At 39.0% G+C, this 14,524-nt stretch overlaps 1 protein-coding gene across 1 annotated transcript in view; it reads right to left on the bottom strand.

Moving 5' to 3' along the window:
* Positions 1-14,524, bottom strand: part of TMTC2 (transmembrane O-mannosyltransferase targeting cadherins 2) — a 179,676-nt gene that overhangs the window by 35,266 nt on the left and 129,886 nt on the right. The window contains exons 7-8 of the mRNA XM_083400958.1: positions 13,430-13,508; positions 1,952-2,073 (exon numbers count right to left, since the gene is read on the bottom strand). Of these exons, the coding sequence (XP_083257084.1) occupies positions 1,952-2,073; positions 13,430-13,508 (201 nt within the window). The remainder of the gene's footprint in view (positions 1-1,951; positions 2,074-13,429; positions 13,509-14,524) is intronic.

Below are 14,524 nucleotides of genomic sequence, written 5' to 3'. Positions count from 1 at the left end.
TAATCTATCAAATTAGCATAGGAAACATAATAGAACACAGATAAAATTTGTGTTTAAAATGTGATAACATAAACAAGGTTAAGCAGAAAATTTAGAGCAGTGCTATGCAAAACTGGCATAGCTTTATCTACATACTGACAAGGACATGAATAATGAGTTTCAAATGAATGACTTGAAGTCACATTTGCACTAATTCATGCTTCTTTGAGCACCATAACTTTAGTGCACTTCATTAATTTCTATGAACACAAACCTTTTATATGGCACCATATTATATGCTAAACTCACACAAGAACATATGCCTTAAAACTCTAACAATTGCAGGAAGTAGGGAAACTAAAGTCACCATCAACTTTATTGTATTAGCCATTGGCCTTGAGAGTTTTCAGGTAAAATTTCAAAAAATAAACTTTTTAAAAAACCCGATACAATAAAATTCTCAGTTAAGTTAAACTAAAAAAATCCATTATCCAAAAAAGATCTATTATCTTCTTAGAACTCCTTAGTTGTCCTAATCCTTTACTCTTCTTTCACTTGAAGTTTCCTTGCAGTTAAAACATACAGTGCTGTTCTATATGCCACAAAGGATGTAATTTTTCTAATAGAAAACAGATGATTTCTTGGTCAGAACAGGATGTTAATCTAGCCAAAATCCCCCCGCCCCATTTTCCCTTGGCCCATCATATAAGGGACATTATAGAACAGAATTGATTACATTCTCTGGCTTGATTCAGGTTACAAATACAAATCCACTGGGAGACAGGAGCTTGTTTCTATCTGCCATTCAACATGGCAGAAGGCATAACCTGTAAGCAGAGCGTGAGAAAAGCATTCTGCAAGGTGAAGAATGTTAAATCCTCAAGGTATCTAAAACTATGACGGTCCTTTTAAAAGAGACAAAACCATTGATAGGCTTTAAATTGTCGCAACAGCCTCATATCTCCCCCCCCCCTTGGACTTTCATATATCCTGTTGCTTAGTTTGTTTTTTGTGTTTTACCTAGGTGATCCCATAATACTTCAGGCAAATTATACATTTGAGACAGCAAGATATGTCTGTTTTACTAATCATGTACACACAGCTATGAAATCTCAACAATGTCACATGTATCCTTGTTTCAACTGATGGCCAGCCTACCTCTGAGGGTTTGGTCAAAGTTCTCTCTCATCTATAGCTGAAAACCTGAAGTGATGACCTGCTTCAAACCACAGTTTTCCCAATTTATTTCAAACACTGATATCACCAGGGATGCAAACAGGATTAAGCCTCAACTGAAGTGGTGTCTCTGGAAGAATTGTCTCATTCATGTCCATGTTCTCATTCATGTACATGGGGAAAAGCCAAATGCCTCATTTGGCAACAAGCTGCAGTCCCACCATGCCTGACAATGGACCATCCAGCCATCAGCAGCAGAGACTTCCACAGGGATGGGAAGAAAACCACCTCCTGCTGAAAGGAGCCCCATGGTTTAGAACAGAAGGCAATAGGTTTCTAATACCCCAGCGTAACTATGAGCTGGGTTGAGGAGAGGGAACAGAGGATGAACAACAAAATGTGTCTGTTGTGGAGGAGCTCATCTTCCTGTCTTGTGGTCTGGGGGAACAGCTCTTCCTATTCAGGGCTCACCGGCCATGTTTAGCTTTGGGTCACAGGGCACAATGTGTCCTCTCTCTCCAGATTCAGTGATGGTTGGGAAATTGAGGAATGAGTTGGGAAGAGAGCAGAGTTGGGAAGAGGGATCCTATTAGGGTTTTTTTAAAAATAAATAAATAAATGCTGAATTAAAGGCAAACTTTGATAAGTCTGGCTATTAAGATACTGTCAATATTTGCTTTTGTCTGTTCTTTAGAAACAAACACTAGAATTTTAGCCAAAATGAACATCTTCTTTCCCAATAGTTATGTATTTGTGTGGTTTTTTATATTGTATATAATAAATAATAACAACTTACCGTTAAAGCCAGGAGTTTCCCATACGTGAGATGAGCTGGGATGTGGTCTGTTTTGGCCCGCAGTGATTCCACATACCAGTGTTCTGCTTCAGGTAATCTGCTGAGCCTCATGTAGGCTTCCCCTGCACAGCAGAATTGGAAACCAATTGGAGGACATGGAGTTAGAGAGAGAGAGAATAAAACTTGAGTTAATTTAATGGGATATAACCATTTAACTTAGTTCACAAGGCATCTTCCTCAGTCCTAGCTGGAGATGCTGGGGATTGAACCTGGAGTCTTCTACATGCAAAGCAGATGCTCTATCCTTGAGCTCCAACCTTTCTCTAGCATCACCACTGGAAACAGGATAGAATCTAGACTTTTCTTCCAGTGTATTAAGGCATCAGGCTAGTTAAAAGGTAGGTATATGTAGCTCTGAACTCCCAAGAATAGTCAAGGGGCTTAGGGAGAAAAGCCCTATGGGAAGAAAAGACGCCACTGCTGCCTGAGGCTACTGTCTCTCTTCTTAACTGGAAAGACAGTGCTATCCAGACCAGGCAGTAATTTGAAACAAAGACAGATGACCTTGGAAGCTACAGCTGGGTGTCACCCTTTGCCACATGACCTTGGCATGCATTACAATATGAAAGCTTAAATCAATCATGAAAAAAGCAGGGGTTCATTAAAACTCAACTGTCTGTTAATAGGACTGGATAGTTACTCAGGTCAATCAGAAAGCCCAATGAAAAAGAAAAGTCTACAGCTGGCATCTAAAAAATGACATTATTGTCAGTGGGAGCTCCAGAGGAAGCATTTTTCATAACTGGTGAGCATTTTGCCAGTGAGCAACATCAAATGATCCCCCCTCAGTTTCCAGAAGAAGTTCATAAATAAAGGGCTCCTAATATTGTCACATTCATGTAAACAGATCAAAATCCCTGACGGAAATGGGGCATGTAAGGAAGTTCATCCAGATATACCTGTCCTTGTTTTACTACCATATGTTCAGCGATATCTGATGTGCTGCCTTCTATATGAGAGTACGGCAATTAAGAGGGAAAGGAAATTCAGGACACCATGGGCTAGATTTCATACGATCCTCTCAGAACAACTAGATCGTTGTAGATTGTCTACTAAAATTAGCTGCTCTCTGAAAGTTATCTTAGACCGTGCTGCCAGAAATTCCACTGCTGATCCCTGAATGTCAAGCAGTATTAAAATGCATCACCATAAATATATGCAATGATGATTTATATAGAACTTTCAGTTTGCAATAATGCATCTGTCTATAGCTGATACTAACAGCTGTGGTCAGTTGGTTAAAAATTTAGGCAATAAGATACTTCGAGCTTTATGGTGAGAAATAAGGGTTTCAAACACAAGAGTGTGGTGAACTTTAATGTGTTTCCCCTTTATACGAATTCACACACATAGCTGAACAGTGGGTTTTAAATTTCCAGTATCTACTACACAGTAGCTTCTAAACATGCGAATATAGCTGAGTATGCAGCAGAATCTCCTCCTGCAGCATCATATTTGTAAAAGACAAACAAATTATAGTTAAAAGCAGAAATAAGGCTCAGCCAAAAGATTTCAGCGAAGTAAATTATTCATTTTTCTTGAAATAAATCCATTTTTATAGCTCCAGATGCTTCTTGGCAACCTGAATATGCAGTTTTGAGAGGAGCAAAAGGAGGTTTAAAATATTAAGGTCTGTAAAATGCTACTGTTTGTTACAAAAAAATGACAGACACAAGCAAATCATCTTTGCTTAGCCTGTTCCTTTATGGAAAAGGGATGCATGCATTTGCTGAATGTGTTTTAAGGGTCCAATTTACCTTAGAACTAGGAGCCTTTAGAGCTCATTTGTTTGAAAATACAAAGGATGTGTACAATTTGTACCTTTTCCAAACACATGAGGACAGACCAGTTAACCTGTGGCAAACCAGATGTTGCAGAATTACAACTCCCATCAGACCCAGCAAGGCCCAGTATTCAGAGATGATATGAGCTGTAGTTCAAGCAACATCTGGAAGGCTACAGGTTAGCCATCCTGGTGGACTAACAGATTTAAACCTCTTGAAACATGTAACACTGTCTCAAAAGTCTATGCTACAACATTTTAGGTACAACAGCATTTTAGGTATATTTAAACTGCTGCATAGCACAAGCTGATTTACAGAACGACGAACGAAGCTCTGCAAAGCATTTGTTAAGAGGTTACCATGCAAATATATTTGTTTGCTTTGTTTAAAATATTTCTTAATCGTCCGTCATTAAAATATATCGGCATGAATAAAAATTCACAACTACCAAATAAATATAATGGGCACATCTCCTCCCAGGCACATCTTCCCTTCCTCAAGAATAATGAACACTACCACCACCACCATCAAACCCCACACAAATTAAAAACAGTTAAAAGATTTTTTCCAAACAACAACAACAACACACAGTTAAAACAATTGTTTTAACAATTGTGGCCCTGTCTCTGCTTTGTAGCTGGTGCTGCAGCTAGGAGATGCAGAGTGACTGCAGGTGCAGAGGTCACAAGACTACAGCTGCACTCAGCGGCTGGGGCTGGCTTGCCTAATGGTGAGAGGCTCAGCAGGTAGAAGGCTACCAGGAGGGAAGAGATAAATGTAGATGGTGAAAAGACTGAATAGTAGAGAAGGGGCAGTGGATATACTGAATCAAAAGCCTTGCTTCCCATTGCAGCTTTACGGAGGGAGACCCCCAAAGAGAAAGAAGAATGGCAGCTGAAACTGATGGAGTATGAGGAGATGGCGAGACTGACAGGGAAGATCAGAAACCAGGAAGATCAAATATTTACTAAAGACTGGAGTAAAATTGTAATTTACTTAAAAGACCACTGTAAACAGTTAAAATCTTTGGCAGGGATGTAAGGACACTTGTAATGAGGAATTATTTATGATAATTATGGTTAATTAATAGATAAAAAAGGTAAAGGTACCCCTGACCATTAGGTCCAGTCACAGACGACTCTGGGGTTGCAGCGCTCATCTCGCTCTATAGGCCGAGGGAACAGGCGTTTGTCTGCAGACAGCTTCCGGGTTATGTGGCCAGCATGACTAAGCCGCTTCTGGCAAACCAGAACAGCGCATGGAAACGCCATTTACCTTCCCGCCAGAGTGGTACCTATTTATCTACTTGCACTTTGACGTGCTTTCAAACTGCTAGGTTGGCAGGAGCAGGGACCGAGCAACGGGAGCTCACCCCATCGCGGGGATTCGAACCGCCAACCTTCTGATCAGCAAGCCCTAGACTCAGTGGTTTAGAACATAGCACCACCCGCATCCCCTAATTAATAGATAGATAAAGGTAAAAGATGAGGCAAACTTAATTTTAAATATGGAATCCATGGAGGGAGGGAAGGAGGTTCGAAAGAACCTTGTATTTAAATGTTTGAAAAGGTTATGTTTTATATATATAAAATTATCAAAAACCTAATAAAAAATATTATTTTTTTAAAAAGACCCCTAAAAAGTGGGGTCCAAGCCTTTGGATTGGAAATGGAAACCTAACATGCAGTTCCCCACCCAGTTAAGAAAGTATAGCTGGATGTGAATAAAGTATGTAGCAACGCTATATTTTCATGCGGACATTTTTTGTCCTGCATTGTGTTAGTGCTCACTATTTAATACAAAAATAGGAAACTTATATGCAGTGTAGAACTTTGAACTGGGCTTGCATCAACAAAAATATTGTGATTAATGACAGCTTTGCTCTTTAAGTGATACGTGTAACAGAGAAAGATCAATTGTGAGACTTCAAGTACAGTCCCAAGAGAAATCTGATGACTTTTAATAATGCATCCCTAGAGTCTGTGTGATAGAAATACTATTGTACATTACTTAAATCATAGCACAAAAAGGGAAAGGTAGGGAAAGATTCATTAGTTGCCCAAGAGAATACCAAAGTCTTAATTATGCCAGACAAAAATTGTTATATGAAGTGAAAGATTAGGAACTGTTTAATATATGCAGGCAGTGAGGCACCTTGTTTAGCATACTAATTGAATGTCATCTTAGTATTTAAGGGACAAGGGGGAAAGAGGCAATTATATTTTACTTTATTTCTCAGTGGGGGCAAATTGTAACAAAATCTGGATTTACATAATCTGAATAGAGGATGTACGTATTCTGTTCCAGATTTAAAAGACTATGCCTGTAGGGTTTTCCTTTTGGTTTATTCCCAGTTAATAAAAATGGCTTCAAGCACAGAAAAATAATAATGAAAACATTCCACAAATATTGGTGCAAAGGAACATGTGCTACAATGCCCAGAACACTTAAATTAATTCACTTCCACTTAAAACTCTCCTTGTTTTATTAAATACAATAAGTGTAAGACAAGGGATGTCAGCTTGAATACAGACCGAACTGAAGCACTCTGTGCAAGTAAGAGAGGTGAAGAACACATTGTTGAGGCTTCCAAAAAGCTGCTCAGCTTGCCATCTGTGGCAAGTAAGAACTGTTTCCTAGTGAACAAGTGAACTTTCACAAGCTAGGGGTTTTGTTTGTTTCATGCTGTCAGTAACTAACACATGTGTGTGCTATGTGGTTTTATCTGCAAGGTTGTGTTAACAGAGCAAATATGAGATTCACTGAATACTGGAAACAAATTATGGGATAGTGAAGGTAACTAGGTGCACTTTCATTTCAATTCCTGACTGAATTTGAGGAAGCAGCAGCTCTGGTGGGAAATAAAGAATAGCCCGGAAATAGAGAGCAAAAAGAAATAAAAAATTGTCAAGACTGGTAGTGATGGTGGTCTTTGGCAGAATAATTTGGAGGTCCAATGACACCTTTTGTTACTAGTGAAGCGCATAGCTTCCTACGACTGTTATGTGCAATTTGTTTTGTTCTGTTTCTATGGTATCATTTGTTTATGTTCTTAAAGGTGTTGTAAGACACTCTGTGTAACAATTAATTAACAAGTTGAAATGGTGATGGTGGTGATAATTTCAAAACAAATATTTATTTGAGTGTACATTTATATCTATATAAAACTATATCTATATACAAAACTCAGGCTCATGAGTTCCCCATCTTCTCTGGCACCACCACAAAGAAGAAATTTGATGCTTCTGTTTCTGTTTCTATCTATCCACTCTTTGCCATTGTGTCCAAACCCTGACAAACTGTGGTTATTCTTAACTATGGCTGATGGAAACAAAGCCAGCTTCAAACAGTAGTATGGAAGTATGGCTCTTACGTTACACAAAACTATAGTTTAGCATTATCTCGTAACTTGTGTAGCTCATGTCTGGGTTCCATCATTCAGTCTCATTGTCAGCTACTGTGAAAGAGAAATACCTACATGGGAAATAACTCTGCAGTTCCCTCTAATCTTATCATTCAACCTTAATACCAGTAAACCTCCATCTGTTTACAGATGTTAACACTGTGGATATAAGACTGGTCCATGTGTAAGTGATCTTATATCAAAATGTCAATGAATTAACCAGATCTCTAGTGTATTTAAGTGAGAAGATAAAAGGGAGGGAAAGGGATAGCATATTGTTGTTGAGTATACATATAATCATACTATATTCATACTGTTTCTGTGTCAGAACTGTCATGAAATGCAACTTTTTAGACCAGGTATGGGGAGACCTTTGGCCCTCCAGATGTTGCTGAAGTACAACTCCCATCAGCATCCACAAGCATGGCTAATTCACAGGGATTATGGGAGTTGTAGGTCAGCAACATCTGGAAAGCCAAAGGTTTCCCGCAGCTGATCTAAACAATGACCTAAATATTTTATAGCCTAACTTATGCATGAATAAATCCAACTGTATGAGAAATCCAAATGTAAAAAGATAAGATATATTTTATAATTTGCATATATATGGTATCTATGTATATAAATGAAGGATGCTCCTTCAACATGTGTCTGGGCAGATCAAGAACATCTTCCATTTTTGTACTAAGAGCCCAGGCACCTTGATCTAATTTGTAAGTGTTTGTTAACAGAGTCAATTTCTATTTATTTCGCTTGAATGGTTCCTTATGGACCCAGACACCCAATCAACACCGAGCTTAGTTAATTGGCTTCACTAGAATAAAAAAAAAAAGTAATTTAGCAGAATCAACAGCTAAAACGGAGATGCAAAATGAAATCCAAAGTTAATCAATTTCAACAAGGAAGAGAGAAATCGTTTAGACCATAGGAGCTCTGCAGTCCTATAACCTCCAGAGCATGAACAAATCATGATCAAAATGAGGGCCCTGATCTCAGCTTAGATTGTCTTTTAGATTGTCTTTTATATCTGCTTTTATTCAGCAGATAAAGAAGAGCACATTGTTACTAAGATTTTGCATAAACTAACATTCATTCTGATACCTATTTTGGTATATACAGTACATATCAGATAGATGAGCCATTGCATATGGCATGACAAAAGGGAAACAACAATTAGAATACCAGACTTATTTTCTAGATTTCCTAGATAGAAATTATATGAATTGGCCCTGTTCACATGACATGGTAAGTCAGAAACTATGTCTTACCATGAATGGACAGCATGCTAGTTGAATTGTTGAATTGTTCCCACTTTACTCTTTACTCCCTATAGCCAGGAGAAACCACAAACCTTGACTTATCATGATGTGTGAACCAACATTAATAGTTTCTACCAAATCAACCATGACTGGTAAGCCAAGGACAAACCTTGGATTACTATCATGGTTTGCAGAGAAACAAGTTGTGAGTGCTGATATACTCGTCATGGTAACTCCAGCCTGATGGTTTGTTTCTCTTGGCTCCAAGAAGAATGGAGCAATACAGGAATCATTCATCAGCATGGATTTATTCCTTAACTGTGCTGTGTCAATATGGGCAGGCGGACACACACACACACACACACACACACACACACTGGCTTGGATCCAGAGATGTCTTGCGCAAGTGGTCTTTTGCTTCTATAAGGTAGCCTAGTCAAATTCTACAAATTCCCTTGACCTGCTGCAGTCTGCCATGCCCCATTAAATTGCATTCCAAAGGGTCCAACAGCTGTCAGGAATGGCTTCTCAGAGACAGGAAGCTGTAGTAGGGGAATGATGATGAACTGTCACAACCCCATGGCAACTTGGTGCATATTCATGTGTTCTTTTCAAGTAGGGCAGCCATCCATACAATATGGTAGGTTGGTTATTATAGACTCCCCAAATTACAGTGGTACCTCTGTGTACCATTTTGCGCTTCTGCGCATGCAGCAAAACCCAGAAGTAACTCTTCCAGGTTGCAGGACGCAACCTGGAAACACACAACCTGAAGCAAACGTAACATGAGGCATGACTGTATATTCAACTGGCTTGCAACTAGACCTATTTTTTGAGTTTCAGGAAGATCTACTAATCAGTCAATCTTCTTAGGTATCCTGTTTTTCTTTTTGAAGCACCCCCCCTGTCACCGCCAAAGAAAAGGTCTGCTGAAATCAATTCACTCTGAAAGGCACTAAAGTTGCACAGTTTAAGAAATATTTTGTAGACGTTAATCCATCAATTTGCAAATGTGGTAAATTAGTATTGACTAGGGTGAGTCAAACTATTACTGTTGTTTAGACCCATTGCTTATGTTTGTTTTAAAGCTATCTGATTGTTTAATATTGCATTGGCTTTGACTATATAGAAAACAACACATGCAAACCTTGGCTGACAAAAGGAACCACAGACCAGTTTCACAAGTAATGCTAAGCCATAGTTAACCTAATCCAAGGTTTATAAAACAACAAACCATGGCTTACAAGCTTAGTGTGTTTGTGATTAAAAAACTATATTTAAGATGCTGGGTTGGGTTTGGATAATTGAATTAAACCATGGCTTGGGTTATGTGCAAACCAGGCTACTGTGTCACCGTTTGCAAGTCTAAAGCAGCCCTTCTTTTTATACCACAGCTAAAAATCTGTGCCAACCACCCAGTGATCAAGTTATACAACTACACTGTAAGTGCCAGAAACCACACTGCTGTTACTATGGATTTCCAAGTCTTCACACTCAGCACATGCTTACAAGGCAGAAGTTGACAGAATGTATTACTAAGCCGTTTAGGGGCATCTTCATGAATTCCTGTGCATCTTGTATGCCTTCTTCCAGCAACATCTGCAGCAAAACGTCTGCCAAGTGTATTGCTCTGCTTTCCTTTGGTCCACAGCAGCAAGACCAAGTGGGTGGTCATGTCATCTGAGCAGCCCAAGACCTCCATACACACTGCCCAAAGAGCTCACTTCGGTGTTGCTAATGCAGCAAAAACAATACAGGTGGCAGCAGTTACTGGTTTCTGCAGCCACAGCAGGCACTGTGATTCTCCAGCGGTTTGACTTCACTCTCAGAGGCACACTCCATTGTCACCCGAGACAGATGCCAAAAACAGCTGCAACAACTACATAAGCCTAATAATAATAATAATAATAATAATAATAATAATAATTTATTATTTGCACCCTGCCCATCTGGCTGAGTTTCCCTAGCCACTCTGGGCAGCTCCCAATCAAGTGTTAAAAACAATACAGCATTAAATATTAAAAACTTCCCTAAACAGTTATCTTTTAAAAATAGGATAGCTGCTTATTTCCTTGACATCTGATGGGAGGGCGTTCCACAGGGCGGGTGCCACTACTGAGAAGGCCCTCTGCCTGGTTCCCTGTAACCTCACTTCTCGCAATGAGGGAACCGCCAGAAGCTACACCTGAATTTCCTAGTTTGGCACCTCATATTTACGATAAGTAAGGAAAACCTTTGTATTTGAAGAGGGATACCTAATTGTGACCAGTAGTGGTAGGCACAAATGATGAACAAAGTGTCAAAATACCACCTAGATGATTTATCAAAATTACACCTGAAGGACAGGCATTCAGGTGCACTTAGAGGAATGAAGTTACATACAGGAAAAAATGTGTGTAACTAATGATCTGAAACCTGAGTATATCAGCCTTGCTCTCTTTCCTATTACCTTTTAATATTAAAATAAAGCCCCTATGCTCCAACTTACATTTATACCATTAAGCTGACTAACATATGAATTATTCTAGCAGGTGGGCTTGTGTGGTTTTAAGAGCAATGCAACACAATCAACTGCATAATATCATATTTCCAGGACAGAAAAGGACCAAGCCAGCCTAATTTTAACATTAAACTACTCAAGTTCCCATAGGGACCATTATTTCTTTTGACCCAAGAATTAATTGAAGCCTTAAAACAAAATAGATTACCTATTTAATGCAGCTGAGTTGGACTTTAGCCTTTGTATGGCATGTCCGAATGCCAAGCCAATTAATCTGTGTTACCCTTATACTTTCTTCTTAAAATGAAGTGCCAAAAAAGGAAAACATACACCAAACAAACACTTCATGCAATCTTAAAAAATTAGACTGATAATCATTTTAAATCATACTAATTCTCCCTTTTGAAAGTGAAATGAAAAGACTGATAAATTGTTTTCCTTTGGTAAAGGGCCAAACATATGGTTTCCTTAGTTTGAATCAAGCACACCTGGCCAAATAAATCACACCAATACTGCAAACCAAATTTATTTCACAATTTCATATACGATGCACATTCTGGGTAGACAATGCAAGAATGACCATGATACCAATAAGTAGAAGAGAGAACTAAACTGTCAAACTTTAAACCTGAAGGCTAAAAATGTCAATCTACAGTAAAAGTAGAAACATTTTTAAAGCAGGAACCAGCTGGCCAGACCAGTGAGACAAAAGCCACTGGGCATATTCCTTGAAATTCATGGAAAACAGATGGCACAAGTGACTTAATATTAACAGTTTAACACTAAATTGTTAATAATAGGTCTAACTGGAGTTCTTGTTCTTTGAAAGCACCAAACACATTGTAATCAAAGAGTTAAACAGACCCACTATTTGAACTTTTATTTTTGCATGAAACCTTAGTTCAAATAAAATACAACACGCATGAGCATTTATTTTCTCAAGCTTAGAATTGTCCAAAGCTTTCTACAGGGAGTCAGTTCAACTATCTTACTGTGTGGTGAGCAAGGAAGAAGAAGAAGAGATGTGTGGGGCCATGTGCAAGCCTAGCTTCAGTCCTTTTCAATAATTATGGTAAGTGGAAGTACAAATAATTTGTTTGTCCCTTTCCCAGTTTGTTTAGAAGAAGTCGGTTCAGGGAATCTAGTCAATGTACAATGGCAGCTACCTAGAACATTAAATCTCAAGTCCTGAAGATCACACCTGACTAAGAATAACCTTGCTATATTAAAATATATAGTTCTTTAGGTTCTTTGTCACAAGAAAATAAAATGAATGTCCAACTTGCATAATACAAACCCTTTTCAGACATTCAGCTGAATGTAGGTTGTGGGCACTATGGGATCATGGTCACAAGCCGTTTGCTGACTAAACACACACATTTGCAGATATAAACAGAGCCATATGGTAGCCAGAAGATTATGATGGTTTTATATCAACTGGTTGTCCATCTGTGTGCTAATCCTGGCAAACTCCTTACTAGTCTAGGTCAGGACCAAGTGAAAGACTGCTTTAAGCCCATAGGAACTTACCAAGCCCTTCAATCAGCTTTGGATGCCCTGTTTCCATGGGCTGTAGACTGGAAGAAAGGTCTTGGGCCAGGAGCAAACTATTAATTGCAAGCTTGCTTCCTGAGGCTATTGGCCACATGGGGAGGAAGAAATGCCCCCTCAACCCTCCATAGAAAGCCACATGAGACTTCCTTCCTCATTGGGATGGAGAAAACCCACTCACAAATGAAAGTAAGGCATGAGCTTTTCAGTGGTAGTGGTGGTGGGACAATTCTGGAGATTCCCTCTTGGGAAGATCCGGCAGGCCCTCTTTTTTTAATCACTCCTAGATATGATCTTAAGATTATTTTATTTCAACAGGCAGAGTTTGAAATTTGTCTTGCCTGATTCATCTGCTACTGCTTTTTTAGTCTGAGTTTTACGTATTGATCTTTTGTTGCTTTAAATTGGTTTTATTGACTGTACAGCATTTTGGATACACAAATATAGGAAAGTGGTTTATACATAATCTAAAATTAAAAAAAAAAACAGTGCAGACATCTAGGCTTCTCTCTGTCTGTTCAAGGAGCCTGGTACTCCCCCCCCCCCCCCAAAAAAAAAAAAAACTTCTGTGGAAGATATTACACACATACATTTGTACACATGTATGGGTCTAGTTGCCCATGTGAATGTACATTCATAGGTCATTGGGGATGAGGTCTGTTTCCATAATCCTCGTCTATGAACTTTGAAAGTATGAAGAGGGAATAATACATTCCCTAAACTTTAAAAAAAATAATTTAACAGAAAAACAGAAATATGCACCATGGGCAGAACAATAAGGTCTCAGTGTCTCATATATAATGGCCAATATAAATAATCTTGAATGAAACTGCAGGAATCGAATGGGGAGTTACAAATAATCTAATCACCTTGATGGTGAAAATGCTGAATTTTCTTTTCAAATGTTTGCTTTGTACTCACCCATCATGTTATATAAACTTTGTGGTGCAAACTGCCTTGGCATTTTCTGTATTGCTTCTTTGTAAACTGTAAGGGCATCCTGGGGGGAGGGAGAGAGAGAGAGAGAGAGAAAGAAAGAAAGAAAGAAAGAAAGAAAGAAAGAAAGAAAGAAAGAAAGAAAGAAAGAAATGTTCTTATTAGAGAATTCAGAAGCAATTTCTACATGCAAATTTAATACAAGAAAGATGCAATTGTCTTCATTAATCATGAAGAGGGTCACATTTCCCACTTATAAAAAAGTCAACAAAAAAGATGAGTCTCTTCAACGCAATGCAGAATAATTTTCATCATTTCCCATCTCATTTGAAGAAGGGGAAATGGAATATTTAAGAACTTCCAAAGGCTCATTAGCTTACATTTAAAATTCTGTAGAATTACACAATATACAAATTAGGATTTAACTACAGACGAGTATTTTTATTATCATGTGATTCAAATGCTCACAATGATAGCTCTCGATCTACTATAAACACAAATCACTATTACAATCTGTATTGTTTCATACAAAAGGCTGGAAGAATATGAAGAACAACTGATTTATGCAGAATGCATAAAATACAAGCAGCTTTGCATTGAGGCTTATTCAGCTGGGCTACCTTAGCCCAAGCATAAACATACAAAAACCACAGACAAGGGTCAAAGCTCACTAGGGAGCTTAGCGACAGAGAAACTCCTTTACATGCAGAAAGTCCCCAGTTCCTGGCATCTCCACATAGGGTTTGGAAAGACTCCTGTCTAAAACCCTGGAGGACTGCTGCCAGTCAGTGCAAAGGGTATTGAAACAGATGCAGGACCTGCCTGCTAATGAGGCTCAATGAGGCAGTCACCTCAAGTAGCAGGCTGGGGACAACAGGGAGGTGCCATTTGCTGCCTCCTGCACTTGTCACCCTCTGCCGCCTCCTTCACCACCACTCCTCCTGCCTGCTCCTCTCTGGCCTCCTTTATTCTCCCCCGCTGCATTTAGCATGCCAGGGCTTCCCTGGGCCATGTCCAGTAACATCAGGCAGTGGTGGAGGTGGAGAGATGGAACGGGTGTGTGTGCATTTTCTAGCCTTG

Source organism: Podarcis tiliguerta (genome assembly GCF_965153285.1).
Source record: "Podarcis tiliguerta genome assembly, chromosome: 10".
NCBI classification, from domain to species: domain Eukaryota; kingdom Metazoa; phylum Chordata; class Lepidosauria; order Squamata; family Lacertidae; genus Podarcis; species Podarcis tiliguerta.
This window is presented reverse-complemented; position numbering and strand designations above follow the sequence as displayed.